Genomic DNA, 23,449 nt, shown 5'->3' on the forward strand with positions numbered 1-23,449 from the left:
GATGCAATAGCCTGTGCTCAAATTAAAACCTTCACTGTTCACTCATAATGTGAAATAGGACTTTGACTATGGCCATTTTGAGTGGACACATTTTTTTAGACCTTATCTAGTTTGGTTCTTGGTCTCTAATTCCAGGGTGATGACCCATTATTACTAATATATGGTAATACTCCTATTAATATTAATAATTCCGTGAATATCAATAATTACATGTTCATACTGACTAATAACCAAAACACACTCTTGCCAAATCCCGACAATATCAAAATAAAATTTCTGGGTGACCATGAAATCAGATGTGAATATTGAGTGCATAACCCCTAATGCCTACGTGACCCCTTTGACCTTTACTCTGGTGCCACCTGTTCAGGTCAGTTTATTCTACGTGCACAAAAGTATAATTTTGTCATTCAATTTGCTGAACATATTCTTGCACACACAGTGATAATGCCTTTCAATGTTAATAACACCACGCCGCAATGTTAATAAGAACATGTAACGACGGGCAGAGGAGCTTGCGAGTGAGATGCTTCGTTGATAAGCATCTGAAAAATCTACTTTTAGAGTATAAATCTCATGACTCATGAATGATAAATCTCATCATTATGTGTTACATGCACAAAGAAGCAGATCACCTTCCACACACTATGAGCAGAGACAATAGAAAGTTGTTTCCTCTTCACATAGAATAAAAAATTGCTCTGATGGGATTTCTGATGCTCCTCTATAACTGTGCTCCAGTAAAATGTTTCCATTATTGAGAGGCATCGAGCTTGAATGGAATGCAATCAAGAAATTGTTAGTTGCCATACATTTTTATAAACCACAGTAAACCGGAGTGTAGTTTATATTTCCATTCCAGGAATACATTCATAGTGCCACCTGTAGTTTGAGGAGAAGTAAAGAAGTAAGACAAGAGCTGTGATAATAAAACATTATGTAAAGCGAGTGAAACTCCTCAGATCCCACCCCGAGCATGACAAAGTGTAGGCACTTTAATACGATCGCCACAGTTCAGCTGTCAGCAGCATCTGCCACTTTGATTTTCATGAAATTTGATCTACTCGTCTTTTAGATTGAACTGATCCTACTGTTAAATGAATATATGAGAAGGGCCAGCATATTAGGGGTCAACATCACATTTAGCAACAGTGTGCCTACTGTAGAATTAGCTGTTCTGTTTGCCATGAGACCTTATGACATATTTACTGTTGAGCAGACTGTAAAATACATTTCAGTTATGTGTGGAGCTAAACATAGTTAACATTCAAGACCACTGTACCCACGCATGTTACATTACATCGTGTTGGCATTATGTTGTAATTATATCTCTCTTCATTATATTTACCTTATTGTAATATCATATTTTAACGTTGCATTGAGACCAAAATGACAGGACACATGGACATATTGCTTTATAATTATTATCACGTTTGTTATAAAACCAAGGGTGTAATTTATAGATAAACAACAATGGATTTTATTGTAATGTATTTAAAGTTGATTTAATAACATTATAAAAAGAATTAAAAACTGTTCTAACTAATTCAAGCTTCACTCACTTTCCATCTTTGAATGTATTACTGAAGATCCATGCCGATGCACCCACAGACTTTTCATTAAATATCTAATTTGGCAAAATTTGAAGTTCTGTCTCTTAAAGCAAAATTTAAAGGGACATTAGAAGAAAAATGTGCATGAACAAAACATGTATTCTCTCTAAACGTACTCACAGCCACGTATTTAAGCTCACTGGTACGCAATGCCGTACTGACGTTGCCTCCCACTCATCATTAGCCGCATACTAGTCTGAGTGGTGTTGTGGAAACATACACATATATGTAAAGAAGCGCATGAAATACCTGTGATTCCAAGAGGACACTGGCAGCTGAAAGAGTTGAGCTCATCAACGCAGGAGCCTCCATTTTGACAGGGCTGGCTGAGACATTCATTCACTTCAATCTTGCAGTCATCTCCTTACAAAGTGTAAAAGGCGCCCAACATGTTGACACATTGCTTTGGTGAATAAAATGTCACTTTGACTTACAAAGAATGACTTCAACATAGCTTTCACTTACCAATAAATCCAGGCGCACAGAAGCAATTGTAGCCAGCGAGAGCATCTTTACAGATACTCAGCGCTCCACACGGCTTTTCTTCACAGTCATCAATGTTTATCTCACAAAACTGTCCTGTTAACCCTGCAGAGAGAGGACAATGTATTCTATAGGATTTCTCACTCCAGGGGATATCTCTTAAATAAATGCCTGTTGGATGTGATATACAGTAAGGCTGTCTTGTAAATACATATAATTCTGACACAGGCATTAAAAACTATTATTAAAGATCAAAATGAGAACTTGATTAGCTGATTTTTTTGTTCCTTTCATTTCTTTCTCGCGCACAAGTGAATGACAAAATGTACAATCACTGTATTATGAATCCATGACACACATTAAAATGGTGCTTCAAACAGAGAGTACCACCAGTGGGTAGCAATGGTTTTAGTAATGGGTTACTAGTATGTTTTGAACCTGCAAAAGAACCCACTTTACTTTCACTCTTAAACAGCGAGCAGCCGTGATGTGTGAAGCGGTAACATTGCACAATACCGACAGAAGCAGGGAAGAGGAAGACTACTAGCTCGCTAACATGGACGTAAACAACGCAGGTTTTAGAATATACAAAATATTGTATTTTTTATGAAGAAATGAATATAGTATAATAGTTTAATGTTTGCAAATAATGTATTTTTGCTCGAGAAACTGAATATGAAACATATTATGTTGACAAGAAAACTCCACCTTAAAACATAAGATAAAAATATGTAATTTCCTTTAATTTAAATTATCAATTACATTTGGATTTGACTAGTGGAGATTTTGCTCCATTTGATTACAACATCATTTTGTTTAACACCAACCAAGATTATTTATTTAAAATTTACATAACTGCTGAAAATAAACTCTGTGGCAAAAACACAAGTTTATGAGACAAACATGTTTTCCACAGTAAGATAAATGAGGGGGAGGACACAGAACAAGGTGTGTGAAGGCGGATCATTGAGCCACTTGTTTTCCAAAATTTCTGACACTGATATTTACTGACGTATTTTATATTGTAGAGCAAAACATTAGGCGTGTCTTAACCACAGACCTTATTGTAGGCAAATAACCTAAAACTCGAGACGAGGGAACCAGTGGAGTAAAGATGCAAACTCATCCTGCAGCACTCTATATAACAAATCTCATTTGGTTATGAAAAAGGAAACAAATCTCTGCAGGTTCGCAGCGTCGGTCCATCACACTGATTCAATATCTATTGAGCAGCTCTTTACTATCCCTGATGACATCACACGTTTGAGACTTCTCTGGTTTCTGGCTTTGAGAGAGAGTAACTCATGTTCAAAAATATTCATTGAACTTTCCTGGGACATAAAAATATATTGAAAATTTGTAATTTCCCTTAAATGCCCTACATACTGGTGGCTTGTTATTCAATTTGGTAATTATAGGAACAAAATGCTTGCTATCTGCAATTTATATGGAATGTTATATTAAGTGAAATTACTTGGTGTTTGGTTTGGTGTTTACACTTTGCACTCTAATTAGCAAGTATTTACTATGTTGTGAGGCAGTTCCTGAAAAATGAATAAATACTATGTGAATGCTTTTCTAATTACATTTACTTAACATTTATTATGACCTCATTTACCTGCACCTATAATTACCTGTGAATCACCGCAATTGAATGAAAGTCACTCATAAGACTTTGGACTAATTTTACAACTGACAATAATGTGATTATTACCTCAGAGATACGAGGCATGAGTGACACACCATCAACCGCTTTGAAATCGGCTCACAACCTGATAAAGTGAGCCCGGACGTACACATTTCATGAGGCTGGTTCGTGTTGTTGCTTAAAGCCAAAGAGATTAGACTCCCACAGAGAAGGAAGGTGAAAAAGCGAAAGCACCAAACTGAGAGTAAGTGTGCTGTATACATCTTTCAATCAAAGAATTACCTTCATTTGAGGCAAGCTGCTGCCGGACGGTGAACCTACCTTGTAAACAATCACACTTGAACCCTCTTGTTAGATTCACACATGCCACACCGTGTTGACACAGACCATCAACACAGTGGTTCAGAGGCGTGTTGCAGTGCGGCCCGGAGTACCCATGGTGACACACACATCTATAAGTATTTGCCAGCTCTTCACAGAGGAGACTCCCCTCAGGGTTGCAAGGATTCGACACGCACTGGTTCACAGATGAGGAGCATTCATTGCCATGGTATCCTGTAAGAAGAGGGATCAAAGTAATGATTGATGTGCAGAGCTATGTACAGTATCCTCCTGACTTCCCACGTCTGGCAGACATCATGGATCGTGATTCCACGTAATGCCGTCGTTGCCAGTGTTTCTCCTCTCTGCCGTTTTACAAATTATCCAGCATGAGCCTGAAGCACGGAAACCAACGAGGGATTAAGGCAACAGTACACAAAGTAAAACAACTGTGATATGTGTGGTGTTTTTTTCCCCACAAATGTAACTAATTTGTAGATTTGTACACATGCTTTCTAATGGTATTCACTCAGAGGTTAACGCTGTTTTGGTGATACCGCAACAGTAATCAACAGCACAAATACGTTTCCACATGCATTAAGGGCTCAATTTAAAAGAGAGGGATTGATGTTAGAGTAGGCCGAGACACACTGTGGTTATAATGATATTGTAGCTTCGAGCTTTGTGTGTTGCATAAGCTATTGCATTGCTATTGCATGTCTGCATTTGTAGATGCAGTTATTGTAGTTATGACTATAGCAAGTTGTATTTTATTGTAATTTTCTTGTATTCTATATTCACATTTTTTGAGTTTTTTTTACTTAATTTAACTCTCTTATATATTATATTTGTACCTTATTATGTTTATGCTATGCACCGAGACACCAATGCAAATTCTTTGTAAGTGAAACCAACTTGGCAATAAACCAGATTTCTGATTCTGACAAGCCTGATTCTTATATGAAAATAACAATTGAACTTCACAAATTTACGACCAATCAACTTCATAAATGTGCTTTAATACCTGGAGGACAAATACATTGTATTTCCCCGGCTGAGTTGTAGGAGCAAGTTCCTCCATTTCTGCAGAACTCAACACCCGATGCACAAGCAGAGACAAATGTTGAGCAATTCTTACCTGAAAGGTAGATAAAGGTTGTTAACTGAGCGCTATAAAATTGAACACAAACTGAGAAAGAAAAATAGCACATCATCAACATAATGACACATCTCAATATCCGACAAACGAGTTTGACTGCAGAGATTGACAACCATTAACGTGAGGAATCAGTGTGATGTGGGAGGGGAGCGTTTGGTAATGGAGCCAGTAGGAGTGATACTACGGTATAACTGCCATATCTTTGTACTCCTGCTGTTTCTCACGACAGCCAAAAGCACACACTATTTATTTAGTCTAGGTTTATGCCTGCACTGTCACAGTACAAAAATATGAATACAATTCCCTTACTACTACTGCGCAACAAGTGGTGGAAACAACATTTCCATTCATACCACAACAAATAGAAAGCTGTGGACAAAATAAACACAGATCAGCAGTAATACTAAACTCACTGTATATGCAACATAACAAGTATCGTTGATACATTTTGGTTGCCAATATATCATCTTTAGTCAAATACTTTGTCTGATACAATTTTCTACAAGAGGAAACAAAGATATGTTTCTACTTAATCAGCTGTAGACTTGCTGAAATCGCTTTTACATTCGAGCAGTTTGATGATTATCACTACTGTAGAGTCATCAATCTGCACTATATTCATTAAAGTCTAAACTATGAAAATGATGCCTCCGATAACTCACCGGCAAAGCCTGAAGGACAGATGCACTCATAGTCTGCAACCAGGTCAATACATGTGGAATTATTGGCACAGTGTCCATGGGCACATTCATCATGGTTGATTTCACAGTTCAACCCCCCAAACCCTGGTATGACGAGAGAACAAGAAGAGGGCATATCAGTAAAACCAGACATGACAAGATACTAATTATTATCAAATTGCACCCAAAAGCAGATGTAAAACTTTAGCAATGAAACTGCAATAAATTACGTTTCAATGCAAGCACATCCCAAGAAAACATGTGCGTACAATGGAGAGTAGATTGCACCACAGCCTTTATTTGATAACAAAAAATTGTATTTTTGGTCATATTGTTTGTGACAATATTTTAATGGTGAATGTTAAATTCAAAGTAACATCAGCATAATTTATATTCCAAAAATTAAAGGTTAAAGTCATGTTGTGAAAGTAAGAGCTGCCAATTTCTGACATTTTAGTCCCCCATAAATACATTCCGTCGCATGGTCACGCTACAAAATGACTATCATTAGCACTGTCACACAGTGCAGCTACAGGAGGCCCATGACTAATGCTTGGCTATCAGCACCATCGGTGCAGGTCAAATTCTCATCATTTCTCAAACTGACCATGGAACCAATTTCCACCTCTCTCCATGTCATAAAATTTGACAATTATCCTGACTTCATTAAAAATGCATAACAGGCTTCACCCGCAATCAAGGTTTAATCAGAGGTATGTCTCACAGGTAAGATGTCAACCAGACCAAGAAATTATTCAAAAAATAGCTGCGATTTATTGCTTCTTACTTTAATGACGCGAGCGACAATTTCTGATGAAACGGTTTTATGTGATTGGAGATAATTTAACGCAAATATCTGTGGAAAATCTTGATGAATACAGGAAGGAATCAACATCAAATGCTACAAAAAAACTTGGGTTGATAGTATTCAGGTAATCATTAGAAGCAAACACTGAGTATACTGATTCATCCCTGCTATTTTAGGTAAAGCGCGCAAATCAAAATTGCCTTTTGGGTTTGGTTAGGTCATATTTCTGTGGACTCTTAACCTTCACCGGCTGTAAAGGCACACAAATTAAGGTACATTTGTCACATTGAGGGCAGAAAAGAAGATCACGAACAATAATCTCTTCAAGTTGTGGAAAAGGGGTTAAATCCTTGTATGTTCCCAAATGAAAAGAGTTATCTATTTTTCTCTTTAGGACATATTTCACCAAACTGAGTCTGCAGATCATACACCGTTTGTGAGGAATGTAATGTGCAAGAAGTCCCTTTAGTTTGTAGCAATAGTTATGGTGTGTCTATGTTGGATGTTTTTATATAGTTAGTTCTGATATACTTTGGAGATTTTTTAGCAGAGTAGTCTGAGGAATGAACCTTAAGTAAAGAGATGATATTGTTAAAGTAATTAGTTGCAGAATGTCACATTTGTATTGTGTGTGTTGAAATGATAGGTCTGAGAGGCAAAATATTATTGTTTTTTTTCTCTAATAAGGCAACTGGAATATTTTGTCCTCTATTTTCTCTTTACTTCTTTAAAGCATTTGAGACTGCTGACTCGAGTCTTTAGGACAAAGTAGGCTTCCCTGATTAGTTTTACTGTGAATATTGGTCCCAGGAGAGAAATGGAAAATGGTAGCAAAGTTTAAAATCTGAAAATAAACTGCAATGAGAGACCTTATAGTGTACAGGTTATTCAGTTTATCTGGAATATAATTACCTAGCTAGTATAAGAGGGATGAGTTGAAGCTTTGTTTGTTTCTAGGATACTTTAAAAAAAAATGGCTTCACTCAATGCCTTTTATATCCATTTGTCAATTCATCCACAGCAAAAAGCAAATAGAACAACTAAATAGAGATAGAATGAGTGCAAAGGTGAAAGCCAGGGTCATAACTCCAGGACGGAAACTGGTTGGTTGCACACTAACAAAGGTCTGAATTAGCCACATAATCAATAGTGTCTCAACTATTTGGGAATCTAATTGCATTGTCACTTACCTTCTGGGCAGAAGCACTGATACAGGTCATTGCCGTCTACACAAATTCCACCGTTCTGGCAGGGCTCTGACTCACACTCATTGAGATTTACTTCACAAAATGATCCTTCAAACCCTGCAGCATATGTATAAAAAATAAAGTTATTGCAGTCCTTTTTTGCCTGGTTAAATTCTTCAGCCAATTAGGATCAGCGTGACTTTGTATTCACAAACAAAAGATTGTATTCAAAGCTTGAATTGATTCAAAGAGCTTGCTGGGCACATGCAGACTCAGCTCACTGGATCATTTAATCATGTTTAATAAGAGCCAGTCATTGCCCTTCTGATTTATTGCATTAAACAAGCCAAATCCAGTGATTTTTAAGATCAAAGTCAATCTATACACAAAGGGAACCTCATGAAACAAATAACATGCCTCAGCGCACATGTGTAAACGCAGTCGACAGAACACACACAGACACACACACGCACAAACAGTATTAAAGAGAAGAAACATGTCAGTGTTTAAGACACATTACTGCTGGTTCTACAAAGGCTGTTAATGGGTTAACCTCACACACATCTAGCATAGAGTATTTGTGATGTGCTTCACAGTCCGCCAAGGACTAAACAGAGCATACAAGTCTTAAGATGCTCTTCACAATTAGGAAAAACGAATAGAAAAGAACACTCAGCATAAGCCGTTTTCCCTCCAAAACAATGCTGTGGGGTTATATAAAACAGGAGCAATGAAACAACTGCTGCAATGCAAAAAAAAACCTGTGGTATCACAACGAAAAAGTGGGGCTCTTTATGAAACTACAGCTTTTGGAGCTGAAATAATTTTACGGCAAAAATAAGTCTTGCACTGAAAAGTTGCTCCTTTGAAATGAACGCTAACACAAAACAAAAACATACCAATGTCAAAAACAGTTTTGGGTTGTAAAAACACAATTATTGCTCTGCAAAATCTGCTCTTTAGGAGAGTTTAACAACCTAAAAATGTGCGAAGATTTCCCCCAGCAACCTTCCGAACAAGCCAAGAGTTTATTTCCTTTTTTCTTTTTTACACACATTAGCAAAATCCATCATTGTGAGTTAATGAAACATCTCAATTCAAGAGACTGGTTTAGTGTGAGGACTAAATATAGGTCAAAAAGTTGACAACATGTGGCGCACAGAATAGCGAGGGAGGATATGAGTAACATGTTTTGCAACACATTAGCTTGGCAATATTAGATCAAACCTGAAACATCTAGCCCTGACAGCATCTCAGTTTGCCCTTGAGAAGTGATCTGGGGAGAGCAGTCTGCCGCAGGTTGCTTTCATTTACATAAGAAATCACTCACAATCCTTCACTTTGACGTCTGCCGAGCAAAAGTGCAAAAGGAGTAATGAAGTTAGGGTTATTGATTGGGTTACATGAACTTCTATGTAATAGCATTCATTTGAAAGGAGATAGCAGAGCCGGGGTTGAGTCGACTGCATTACTATTTGGGTAGTTTAGCTGGGGGAGGAAAAAAGGGTTTTATTTCAAGTACTAGGAATAAGCTGACTGAGTTCCAATGCATGTACACACAGTACTATACTGTGACTGTCACTTACTGCACGAATATCCTTGACTTGTAAAAGTCTGAAGCCTCGTTACTCCCGGCAAGCTTCAGAGTATCTAACAGGTCAAGCCTCTTCCTCTTCCTCCTGTGTTATCCCTGTCACTGCTGGCCGCTACAGCTGTGATAACACTGTCATCCTCGTGGAGAGGAACCAGCGGGACTGACACGCAAACTAAATTGTTTTCTTCCTGCAGAAGCTGTCAAATTAATCTGAATAAGATTATAATTTCTATTATAATTTCTCAATCTTTTTTCAGTGATGAACCCCCTGTGAAATATGTTTTCAGACAAGTCCCCCCCTAACCAGCACAAAGCAATTTTGGTTGAAAATAACATGTAATATGCAGCACTTTACCATCAGTGTCTGATTCAATATGGAGTATATACAATTCAGTTTAAGAACTTACATTTATATTATTGAATATTTATGAAAATAACTATTTTTGAAAGGATTTTTTAATTGATGCTGATTTTAAATATATATATATATATATATATATATATATATATATATATATATATATATATATATATATATATATATATATATATATATCTTTATTTTTTAAGATCTCAAGTACCCCCTGGGGTGCCTTCAAGTACCCCCAGTACCCTCATTTGAGAACCATTGGTCTAGTACGAGTCCACGAGGACTCCTATGCAGTCCTGATCTGATAAAAACAAAAACAGATAAGAGTATACTTATTGATCCACAGACAGCTACTAAACCATCTGAATGTGCAGTATTTTCTGTACAGCGACATATTCCTTTCGGTAAAGTAACCTTGAAGCCTGAGAAAATGCAGGATTTTCCCTGTGTTAATATAACTGTGACAAATATAACACCTGTTAAAGGTCTTGCTCACCTCTTTCACACGTGCAAGAGACATTCTGTCCATCCTTGGTCTCCCCGCATATTACTGTATGTTCACTGCACAGTCCAAATGAGCAAAGGTCAATGTCCACCGAGCAATCTTTCCCCTTGAACCCTGCAATGAAAATTAAGTTAACAATGGAGGACATTCAGTATCAGCCAAACCTGGGGAAATAAACAAGGAGGTCTGAATTCATCACACACACACACACACACACACACACACACACACACACACACACATAGCTGTATGTTTTATTTGGGTTAGACACCGTTTCTCTAGCACATTAATGGGGATATCGATTCTCCCCCTTGCAATCTACCTGCTATGCAGTATGCTAATTGAGTGAATCATTGACAGAGACCCGCCCTAGCAAACTGATCTATATCACATTCATCTACCCCACCAAATGCCTCTCTGCATGCCACTGATAGATACCCATGTCAATATCTATTGTTGTAAATAAAGCACGGACAGATGCTGTGACTGATACTCATTACACGTGTTTGTACAAATAATATATAGATGACTTAAAGGGAGAATCCGAAAAGAAATGACTGGGATTTCTTTTCACTGATATCACATGGGTCAACCTGTGGCCATTAGATAATGGCCATGATTTAAAGAAAAAAGGGCATTTAATTGATATATTGAGAAAAGGTCTGGAGATTTACTTCATGAAGTTACATAATATTAATGTTTTTACGAGCAAAATATTTAAAAACCTAAAACTAATGTAAAAAGCTCTCTGAACTAAAAGCCTCTCAACAAGAAGAATGTCCCTATATCACTGCCATGCATCTTTGTGTCTGAAAAATAGGTCTCACTCACTGGCAAAGGAGTGAAATATTTCAAATGCTGCTTCCAAATGCAAATTCATTTTTTTTTTTATCAAGACTTGAATAAACCAACAGGACCGCAGCTATAATAGATTATGTACTTCCTGTTGTAGGCAGTCTCCACTTTCTTTACATAGTAACCTTCTTCCAGAGCCGAGTACTTTACACCAACACATTTATCTGGATATTTGATGACCTTCCAACTACCCTTTTCTCATCATATTATGCATTGCCTTGACTGGTTAATGGACAGCTATTGCCTCCAACAGAGTGTTCAGAGGTGTTTAATAACCAATTGTGCATGCAATTCACTCTGAGGTTAATGTTGCATGAAGGAATGTCACATTTACAGTGTCACCATCTCCAAATGGGACTTCCTATTGTATTCGAGAGCTACTCGTGGCTCAGCCCAACTCAACTGCTTCAGAAATAAGAGCAGAAAGTGAAACGCAATGTGTTTTACTTTATCTGTGCAATCGTAACGAGACATACTATGATGTATTGTTAATACTTTACAGTAATACATTAAAGCCACGTCCTTATGTACCCATGTTCAGTGGTTAATGATAACAGCCGCGGGCCATAACTACTCTTGGCTCAGAGAACTGCTTCATCAGCACATTTCGTCATCGCTCATCACCAACGTTCTGGTTGCTTCACTGAGCTGAAAAACTGAAAATAATGTTCTTGGATAGAACTCACCAAATTCAGTTGTTACTTCAAAAATAGTTTAATGATCAATAAAATGAGACTGAGGTTATATACTGATATAAAACCTAAATTTAGCTTGTTACCCACCAACGAGGACTTCTCAAGGACCATCTTTAAGATCAGTCGAGACCACAACTGCAGAGATATGACTAAATTGCTAAGCATTATACATTTGAATGGAGTCATTAACAGGAATTTGACTTTTTTCCCCAAAAAACATGGCTGTCATCAACTAATCAGCATGATTGCCAATCACCATGTGTGTTTTGATGCAAATCCAGATTAGATATTAGCATTTCCTGTCATCAAAACAATTAAGGAGAATTGTTCAACCTGGCCAAAGTATCTCTAAGAACTTTAGTAATAATAACAGTTAAAACTAATTCAATAATAATGATAGATCAACTTGACAACACAGATGTTGTCCTGTTGTTGAAAACAAAAAACTGTGCCAGGAAATGGTCAGAACACAGGGTTGTAAAATAATCAGATTCTGATTTGTGTATTTGTTGGGAGAAGCAAGCAAACCTGACAGACCATCCATCTAATTGACTTTCAGAAGAGATAAAGTGATCAGTAACACCTGTCTATAAATCTTTCAATGAAATCAAAACAGTAATGGAGGTTTTACTGACACATTGGTGTTCTGTTCTTACCCAAATCTAATTTGAGCAAAGGGCAGAAAAAATAATATGAGAACATTATTTACAGTGATGCATTTGCCCTGTCCATAATGTCATAAAAACACATCATGTAACAGGTGCGGGACTTGTTTCGAGGCAGTAAATGTTTTAATGACTTCACCTACATTTTAATTGATTTATTGTCCAGTAAAATAGAGGCACTTTTGGCTGAGGAAACAAGATGTGCAATGACAACAAAACAGTGGTGATATTGTTTCACTACTAAAGTCGGAGGGTACTTCAAAAGAATACAAATGTAAACTATCCAGCATAAACCATGCAGTTTTGCCTTTGTGAAATATATTGGGGAAATTATTTAGCAAAACCGACCCATTGACCGGTGCCAGAATGTATTTTGGGTCCGGTCAACACCTACAGAATGTTTTGTGAGTTTTATTTGTCAAATATTGGTCTGTAAATCCTGTTCTGTGGATTGTGGCTGTTTACTACTGAATGTGACATTGGACTGTGACATTCTGACTTGTGCAATCAAGTAGTGATAAAGTATTATATTACCAGAGGGCCCGGTAAAATCAGCAGCACACTGAGGACCACAACACCTCCCTCTCTTACGGACTGATTGTGGATCTTTGTGTTTTAAAATGTCTGACAAATAAAAATGTGTAATACACAGTGTTACTTGATTAAAGGACAATGCTGAAAGCCAAATCTCTGTTTTGATTAGTTAATCATGTTTACCGTACATGCATTAATGCTTAGCAAGATAGAAAACACAGTTTTTTCTTCACCTTTGATTCTACTAATCAAAACCTGAATATTTTTACAAACTCCAAAAACAGATTGTATTATTTAAATTTGTTTCGTGACGAGCATTGTAAGAAGCCAATTTTAACTGTTTTCTTGCCTGCTTTCAAACGTGAGTACCAGATTATTCTTTGCAATCTGTCTAAGCACACGTTGAACAAAAGAAAAAGAAAAAAATATTAGAGTACACAAAAATTTTTTGTAAATACATGAGCAATAAACTTTCCACACATTCCCAAGGTACAGTGTACAAAAATGTAAAAGCTTGATCATTTCATAAACATGCTCAATAATGCACAAGTTATTAGTACTTACCAAGTGGACAATGACATATGTAGGCATTTATCAGATCCATGCACAAGCCTCCATTTAGACAAGGCTGCGACCAGCAATCATTTACATTCTCAGAGCAGGTCCTTCCTGCAGAATAAAGAGAAAGACAAATACACTCTACTTCATGTCACGGGGCTACAGCTGGAAATATCTTTCTACAACACGTAATCCTCGGGGACATTTCATGCTTATTGAAGATGTGAAGCTTAATATGAGAAGAATAACACTGTACACATTTAGAACTTATTCAGTTCACCTTTCTATTTATTTACCAACATTGAGCTTCACCTGGTTTATTGGTGACAGGATTTGACTTCACAAGGTAGCTGAATGCCTCTGAATCTACGTACTGGATCAAAATTTGATTGAATGATTACGTGTTCAGAATGTTGCAGCTTGTATATGCAGAAATGGTGGAGCCTCAATGTTATTATCCTCTGGGCAAGAGTTTATACAGAATTGATTCCAGATTTTACTGACACATTTAGTGCTCCACTAGGCCTGGCCTCTGGCGAAATTTCAGACCTCTTATTTCTCTATGAGCCAGAGAGCTCACAGAGAATAAACAGCCCGGCATCCTGAGGCACTGCTGTCCACATCAAAGGTAATCGTACTTTTGCCATCAGGACCCTATACACTGGCAAGTCCTTTATTAATCATGTACTAAAAGGTACTCGCATAAAGTACTCGCATAATCACATACTATAAGGTACTTACATAATTACTGTACCTCCAGCCTAAATATATTGTATAATATATTTAACATTGTACTTGGAATCTATAATAATAAGCCAGATTGTAATGCCAGCCAATAATAATGTTCAATATAGACATTTCCACCACACATGGGCAAAATTGATAATATTATCCCAAATGTCTCAGAAATAAGAGAGCATTTTTCAAATGAACATTTTCTCGCTCACAAAAACATATTTGATTGTGATTTAGGCATAACTAAATATAATAAAGTGGACATTTTTATAGCATTAAATCGTCCCATTTTAACATAAACATAATAACTGTAACAAGTAACTTTAACTGAGGTTATTTTGCTTAGCATGGCACAGATGTTAAATATTTTTGAAAAAAGGTATTTAAATTAACAGTAATAAATGAACGCATAATTCAAGCTACAAATTTCTGTATGTGTTTCTCCTATATTCATTACTGAAATGAAAAAAGGGTAAAGACATAGTTTTTATACTAATATAAATCTCATTATCATGCTTAATGATCTACAAAAAGTAGATTGACTTCCCAATTCAAGCAGTTTATCTATAAGGAAACTGTTATCACTCTTGCTACAGCACAGGATATGTCTTAAATTCAATCATTTCTATGTATAGTAATTTAAATTTTCCATCTACTCCCATAATATGTACAAAACTCAACTTGCATATTTTCCCTCACCACTGATACAGTAAATGTCAATGAGAAAACTGCACCTAATGTTCAATAATGTTGCGCATATTCTGATGAATTTTTTGTGTAAATCCTTTGTATTTCAAACAAGAAAGCCTGCAATAAAACCTGAAATTCCTGTGGCTGGCTATACAAATGGCTGCAAATGGGCTCACATTGGCATCAGATGGTCTCATACCCTCAAACCCCGGGGGACAGTGGCACCGATAATCACTGATTAGGTCCACACAGGTGGCGCCGCTTGCACAGGGGAAGCTGTTGCACTCATTTGTTTCCAGTTCGCAGAGCGACCCTTCAAATCCAAGCATGCAGCGACAGGTGAAGTTATACTGCTGGTCCAGACAAACGCCATGTTCAGAGCAGAGATGGCCAACACAGTAATCCATGTCCTCTTCACAGTAGACGCCTGTGTATCCTCTGGGACAAAGGCAGCTAGCAACAGATTAAAAAGAATTTCTTAATACTGTATAGTGGTACAACAATTCTTTCAACCCTGAAGGAAGAGAACAGTAAATGTCACCGCTTTTACAATCATTGACATTTTGGTGCCTGAATTGCCTGAAGACAATCAAGATTTGAAGGCTCACCTGTAACCATCAATCTCATCCACACAAGTGGCTCCATTTTGACACCAATGTTGAACACAATCATTGACATTTATACGGCAGGTCTGACCAGACCAACCAGCTGTACAGATGCAAGCATAGCTACTGGCATCATTCAACACGCAGCGTCCTTTGTTGGCACATGGCTGCTGAAAGAAGACATGGCCGTTAGATACATACGCCGTGACATATGCTGCCTCTTGTGCAAAAAAGAAATAGCCTAATTTTGTACGCGCCCATTCTGCAAAAGAATATTACCATTCTGTTACAATGTAACCCAAAATAATTTCTTGCTCTCGGCTGCCTGAAAATGAGCTTCATCCCAGGCACATGGCATTCTCATGAATACTGATCCATGCTTTGTACTGGACACGCTCAGTATTCCATGTAGCATCTGCAACCTGTCTTAAAAGACGAGATCAATGGTCATTGAGTGCTAAACCTCCCAAGAGTTTGCTGTAACAAAACAGATCCGCCTGCTAGCTGGTACTTGTGTATATAAAGTAGAAGGTAACAAAGGGGCTGATGAAGAGCTGGCTTGTGAGAAAGTGTATATAGCAGCCATCATGGCATTTCTGTATGGTGGCCAGCACAAGGCTTTCTCCACAGTGAGTGATGATCTCTATCTGTCATTTGAAGAAGCCTCTGTTTTTAAAGGTTTTTTTTTTTAAAAGCAGAGGGTCGATGCATCTATACCTAAAGAACCACGCACATTCAGAAATACAGATACTGCAAATCTTCAGTGGCACTCATCCGCATCAGGTGGCAGAGGCATTTTCAGTGCTGTGAATGTGCTCCCCCCCTGCTTGCCAATAGCAAAATCCCTGACAAACAATCACACAATTCAGCTTTGTTTTCTTTCACCATGAGTGCTTAAAAATCCTGCCGATGTGCGACAACATTCAGAATATAAAAAGAACACAAAAATGTGTTTTGATGTTTTAAATATGAAGCACACAGTACAACGTGAACTATATGAATAGTTCAACCTGGATAGTGTTTGTCATAGGTCGGTCAGGTCATAAGTGAGAATATGTTACTTAACTACATGTGTTTTTTGGTTCTGTTTAATACAGCCTTCTCACAGCCTCCCTCTCAAGAAAAACAACATACTGTACAGCTTCAGTACCAGCTGATTGCTCTGTTTATGGATTATCGCATTTGCTGTCAATCTTCCTGTGGGATTTATGCTTATTTTTATCCCAGTGTACAACAAAGGATTATCCCACAATTTATGAATACGATACTGAATTAATATTTGATGCCTTCTCACTTAAGTCCTTAATGTTGTAATTCAGTCTGTGGTGACAATTTGCAGAAATGTTGCTAGTTTCTTTAAATAACTGTATTATTACTACTGCCGTACTTATTATATCAGAGTTTTAACACATACAAGACTGTGCCATTCATAACTTACCATCCTCCAACTAGATAGGAATGTGATTGTACTGGTGAGTTCTGTGTTAGTTCTGTGTTCGTATGGGAGGAAACTGATTACACAGTGTGCGGAAACCCCTTAAAATAAAAAAGGGAAGAAGATTACATAACACCTTCTCATTAATTTGCGTGTTATGGTTCCCTGCTGTTGTGATAATGTTGCTGCCCTTTTGAAGAGAAAAACATATAAATTGCTTCAGGAGAAATAAACAAAAGATTGGGAGCTCTTTAAAAATGTATAGGACTTAAGAGGAATACTTAAAAAAAGTGCAGAGGTGGACAAATAGTCCATTTAGATGGTTGTACCTACTTGAAGGTTTTGAGGGCAAGGTACACGGCAGGTATATTCAAAGCCATCTGGCAGGTCCAAACACTGAGTCTTTGGTGGACACGTGTTGTTGGGTAGAGCACAAGCATCAATGTCAACTTCACAATTATTTCCCAGAAAACCTGAAAGAAAAATATTTGATACAGTTAAATTAAGTAAAACAATATGTGATTAGATTGGTCGCAAACCCATCTTCTATTAATGTTCATGTACCAGGACACAAGGTCAGCTCTTCTATGTATCTTACACGGCCAGAATTGGGCTGACAGCAGGTCAACTGATGGATTGGCCCTGAAGGTAACATAATGCTCCTCCCTGACGCTGTATTCCACTTGATTCTTAACTTGGTTTTAATATTACAATTTTTGTATTACGCTTCTCTAATTTTTTTATCTAATCCCTCTCTGTCTAGCTCTTTTGATTTTAATACTCATTGTACTATTACCAGGAACATAATGGTTGGTTAGTAACACAGCAGACACTTTGTCTTTGTCAACCCCATATTGAGGAGGTGTAATTGGAAATAATGTCTAATTTGAAATGATACATTTGGCACAACCAATAGTTGAATGAACCATGAACCAACATAACTGAATTATTTAAGCTTTAGGAGAGTCAGAACTATGCATTACTTTGACTTTACCCATGCACTGTTGTTAAGCAAACATTCAGTTTTGGGCTGGCAATATATTATGTGGCAGATAGTGCTTAGAAAAAAGAAAATGTCCTGCAACTTATAATTCCACCCGTGTTTTAAGACTTTGCTTAGTACTGTGGTCCAGCACTCAGCAGACTATTTTCTTACATTGTAGAACTCACTTCACCATGAGAAGATGCAGCAGATGAGGCATATGAGTGGAAGAGGCTTAGGTTTGCTGAGATAACAGATGGGATTTAGTAGCAAGGCTGGAAAGCCAGGGTGTGCCCTGTGGAATTTTGTTACCATGGATCTGTGGCCACATCTAGTACCAGTTTACTTAGAGAGTAAGGGATTCATGACTGGGGATTACGGGAGGCTGCAGAGGCAGCTTCCGAGGCAGCTGAAAAGAGCATCCGATGGCTCTGCCTGAAAAGAAAAGGTGCCAGCTTGTGTGCAAAGTATGGATATTCATCTTGTGTTTGAAATGGAAGATACAGCAAATATCAGTGTCAAACATCACGTTCTGCTTAGTCTATAATCGTCTTAGTTTCTCCGTATATATTATTAGTAAGAAGTCGTTGTAGGTACATTTGTGAAACATATTTCTAAATAATGAGACCGGTGTGGATGGCTCCAGTCCTGATTAGTGCTCTGAGCACTACGGGAACGGGGCGGCACATGATAACTGATAACCGTTAAGCCTTCTGGGTTGTCGTGGGTCCATTTGAACTTGACATCTGTGATGGGAGGTTCCTACTTGATAACCTAAATAACATGGGCATCAGCTCACCCTTCTAACATTACAGCCAGATTTCCACATAGATTCTCACCAAAAAAGCACGAGAGAGAGAGTGAACATAAGGTTCACCATTATGATCACCAACCCAGCGGATATAAACATGTTTCGGCCTAGTTTGTTAAGTTCTATTTGTTTATAGAGTATGATTCATTGAAAGTAAGAGGTATTTCTCATTTTCAGTTCTTTTGATATCGTTGTATTGTTTATTTCTGTCTTCTAACCGGCTGGCCTTTGGAAGAGTTTGCCAGTTCTTCTTGTATTTTGCAAAGGTTTCCTCCGTGAGTTCAAAGATATGCCAGTTAAGTGAACTGGAAACTTTAAATTCCCTGTAGGTATGACTTTGTTTTTTCTGTCTGTCTATTCGCCCTGACATCAACTCGCAACCTGTCCAGGGTGTGGCCTACGTCTTACCCGATGTCTCAAGCCTTTAGCAGCCGTGAGCAGGAAAAGCAGCATAGGAAACGGATGGATGAATACATGCTTCAAGCTATCATTCACCATCTTTTAAACTATGGAGAGATGCACTCTAGACACTTCCAAAGGATGACACAATTCATCATTTGACAAAAATACAATGACCCTTCTGAAAGTCACCTTTAATAGCGACTGGTGTGCCTTGCTTCAGCAGCTGATGAGGCGTATGAGGCGAAACGCATGTGTCATTAACACTGGCATTGTGATTCAATGTTTAATTGAACAAGAGTGAACAAACACAAAGTTTCATTCACATCAAAGTTACATTCCCCACAAGAGCCAAGAAAACATTTGCTGGGAACAAGGGGCTAAAATTAAATGCGGCAAACTCATGTGAGAGAAACTTCATCTGGCCACTAAGACTTTGTGCCCACAGTGTCTTTGGACAGCACGTGTAGTGAAATGTTCCAGGAAAGTGGGCAAGAGCAACTGGCAGCCTGTAGCTGACACTGTGCCCTGCCAGTAACACAAAACTCCCGTGAGTGGTCCATCAGTTTACGTTCAGTGAAAGTAAAGTCAGGCTCAGCCTGCCAATAAGAAATAACAAGAACATATTCATAATTGGAGTTTCATAGTGTAATATTATGGGACTTCCATTAATTCATTTGTGATTTTCCTCAGCTGTTCATCACAGACCAAAGCTGCAAACTGATGCTGGGGATAATGGGATGAAGACCCTGGCTGTGCTTTCTTGTCTCTGCACAATGGAGCATGTTGTGATCAAAGAGAGGAGGGCCCTTTTAAAATGGCTTATAGTGTCATAATAAAAGGCATGTGGGTGCTTTATTTGAACACATTGGAAAGTAGAAAAAACATCATTTTAAAACTAGCAATGAAATTAATATTAAAAAAAAAACAATAATAGAGTAACCATATACAAAACAAGAATAGATTAACTATATATAAGTAAGAAATTGAATCCTGCTGAATTCTCTAGCCCTCACTTAACTTCATCATACAGGATGTGACTACTGCGTCTCAGGCAGTGGTTCTCAAATGGGGGTACGTGAGATTAAAAAAAAAAAAATCAGAATCCATTAAAAAAATAGTCATTTAGTAAATAATAGATAATATGATAGTGCATTTTATATTAAATCAAACACTGATGGTACACTGCCGTGTAGTAAATATTTTTTTAAACAAAAATGCTTTGCACTGATTAGGGGGTACACCAGTGAAAAAAGGTTGAGAATCACTGGTCTAGGGAACCATCTGTCAATGGCTTATCAATTGCCTTTGGTGTTTGGTGTACACAGAGGCAAACTCACAAAAGCAATGCACAGCTTTTTGGTTGCTAAACCACAGATAAGACAAAAAGAAACCGTGTAATTCTTAAAGCACCCATAAAGGGTGAAATGTACCCCTTCCTGGGGACTGAGAATAGCTTCTCGGTGCTCGGTGCTCGGTTATTTGCATTTATATAAATCACTTAATATGCAAACATTGGCCCCTCTCTATGTAAATGAACCGTATTGCAAAAACTGTCCAATTCACAAATACCAGCGCTAACAGACACGTGCAGTTAAAGTGGAAATTATTAGCGTCTTCAGAGAATTGATTGTGACCGAAGCTCATTTGTTAGTTGTGTCTGCTCAAAACCAATAAGTGTGTGATGTGGTGACAAGATACAATGAGAAAAAAAATGGTGAAAGAAAAAGAAACAAATATTACAATAATGTATATCCTCTCCCTACTTTACCAAAGCCTGGCTAACACTTTCCCTTTCCTCTCCCGTAATTGCCTTCAGGAGGTTTGGATGGAAGTGACACTGACAATCATCTTCTGACTCTCACCCCTCACAACTGAAGCAATGAGCTCAAGCACATTCTTGGTTTACCACATGGATGAATATTGAGTTAAAAAATTTAAGTTTTCTCTGTAATATCATTAGCTTTTGTAAATCAGACCTCGAGACAGATAGCAGTTGAAAAGGATGCACAATAATTCATGGTTAAATTCTGTCCATGAGATCTTTGGCCACATTCACTATACACGCCTAAAAATTACTACAGCACTGCTTACTACCACAGCTACTACAGATATCCTTTAAATATCATTAAAAAAGCTCTAGTTTTGAGTCCAACATACCTGCATGACATTGACATTCATGGTGTCCGAGCAAGTCAGAGCATGTGCCATTGTGCTGACAGGGACTGGAGTCACACTCGTTGATCTCTGTCTCACAGTTTGTTCCTGAAAACAGAGGCAATTTGATTTGAATTAGTGGCATTTGTAACACATTGCCATCTTCACATATACATGAGTGATAACATATTGCATCCGAATCCTGCAGCATTTTACTAAAGGAATGTTATGGACAATTAATTGCATGTACATTTCACATAAAGAAAGGAGTCAAGGGGAAACAGCCTGGCTCTGTCCAAAAAAGCTGCCCATCGACGACCCATCTCATTTGTTTAATAGGCGCAAGAGCAAAAAACACAAGTATACAGGGGTAAGATGCTGGACTATTTCTTGACTGCAAACACGGACAACCTGGAGTCTTGTCAACACTGAAGTTGCCAGGCAGGTGCTAATTGTCTGCAGTAGTTTCATTTTTAGCGTACAATTACATGAGAATGATGTTGATCTTTAGTTCAGAAAATGAATATGCATATTTACCCAAATGTTCCTTTATGATTTTCTTACAACAGTTTGAGCACATTATCTCCTTAAACTATATTTAGACCAGGCATTCCTTTCATAAGATGCAACAGGATTCAGGCGGTCAAACCCTGAAATCACAGAGATGTGGACAGACAGGTTTACTTTCTTCTTCAGAAAATAGCCACTTAAGAAGTGATGGAGGATGCAGGTGGCTTAATATGCCATTTGTTTGGTGCTCGGCTGCTTCAGCAGCTACTACTTCTACCACTGTGGTTGGGGGTGGGTGTCTTCCAGTGCGGGTTGATAAATTAAAATGTCCCATCATTAATAACGGCGCAGCAATGACATGTAGTGAAAGTCCCTTCTTGACAGCGGCAACCTCATGCTACGGCACAAACACCATGATTTATATCATCTGTAGCTGCTACAGGTCATTATATTCTAAATGTGTTATGCAGCAGAAAATTATAAAATTGTGTCCTCCTAAAACGCTAACCCTCATTTATGACTGTGAATCAGATCCATTTTTATTAATGGATGTGATTTTTTAAAATACAACTTTAATGATTATAAAGGTTTTTAAATTTTGGCTTTGAAATCTTTTTACTGTGATGTCTTAAATATATAGAAAAGATCAAATAGTGAGTTATGATCTATGATAGAGTACAGTGGGGTTTCTGGGCAGAGCTTGAAATTAAATTGTCCTTTTTTGCTGCATGGCTCGAAATTCCAAAGCAAAAATCCCAAGATGTCAGAAAATGATGAATTCTATCAGTCAGTAAGACCTGCCATGGTGTAAGAGACAATTTTCCATTACCGATGTGGCAACAGATTTCAGCTTTGAATGGCGGGGGGTGGGGGGCAGGGGGAATCTTGTTCATGTAGTGCTATGTAAGGGCTTATCTGACTGACAGGTAAGTGTGTCAGGACTTAAGGCTAGATTGGGAAATACGCTATAGGCCAAAACCTGTGTGCATTGGGGAAGGAAAAACAAATAATTCACTTTCACTGGTTGTTTAAGCATTAAAACTAGAGAGGAATAATACTATGCAGTGCCATCATAACCCCTGTACAACATAAACAATGTTCAGCGAGGATCACAATTTGTGTTCTTCCAATACTGTCTATTGTTTTGCCAAATAATGTCTAGAATAAAAATGTAATAAAAACTAAATATAAATGTATACATACTGTACTGTATTGTGCTGATACGGTTCTAATGATATGTGATTTTATTTTATGAGCATAATGGACAGTGAGCAATACTTCAAACATAATCTTCTGTTATGAGTAAAATGGCATAGCTGTGTGAATGAGAAATTATATGAGTTAACATCACAGCATTTAGCTTATTTACAGCTTTGTTCTTATGTGTGGTCTCCAGCTATTACCTAAATAACACTTGAGTTTGTCCGTTTCCATGAACTTGTTACAATCA

At 37.7% G+C, this 23,449-nt stretch overlaps 1 protein-coding gene across 1 annotated transcript in view; it reads right to left on the reverse strand.

The window, feature by feature from the left end:
- The window catches only part of eys (eyes shut homolog), a 147,732-nt gene that overhangs the window by 108,289 nt on the left and 15,994 nt on the right, over positions 1-23,449 (reverse strand). The window contains exons 7-18 of the mRNA XM_068567429.1: positions 21,493-21,597; positions 17,474-17,613; positions 15,709-15,875; positions 15,300-15,553; positions 13,682-13,786; positions 10,360-10,482; positions 7,903-8,016; positions 5,887-6,009; positions 5,090-5,203; positions 4,066-4,299; positions 2,079-2,201; positions 1,863-1,976 (exon numbers count right to left, since the gene is read on the reverse strand). Of these exons, the coding sequence (XP_068423530.1) occupies positions 1,863-1,976; positions 2,079-2,201; positions 4,066-4,299; positions 5,090-5,203; positions 5,887-6,009; positions 7,903-8,016; positions 10,360-10,482; positions 13,682-13,786; positions 15,300-15,553; positions 15,709-15,875; positions 17,474-17,613; positions 21,493-21,597 (1,716 nt within the window). The remainder of the gene's footprint in view (positions 1-1,862; positions 1,977-2,078; positions 2,202-4,065; positions 4,300-5,089; positions 5,204-5,886; positions 6,010-7,902; positions 8,017-10,359; positions 10,483-13,681; positions 13,787-15,299; positions 15,554-15,708; positions 15,876-17,473; positions 17,614-21,492; positions 21,598-23,449) is intronic.

Source organism: Clinocottus analis, unplaced genomic scaffold, assembly GCF_023055335.1.
Source record: "Clinocottus analis isolate CAN_PGR_092001 unplaced genomic scaffold, fCliAna1.0.p SCAF_8, whole genome shotgun sequence".
In the NCBI taxonomy this organism is placed as follows: domain Eukaryota; kingdom Metazoa; phylum Chordata; class Actinopteri; order Perciformes; family Cottidae; genus Clinocottus; species Clinocottus analis.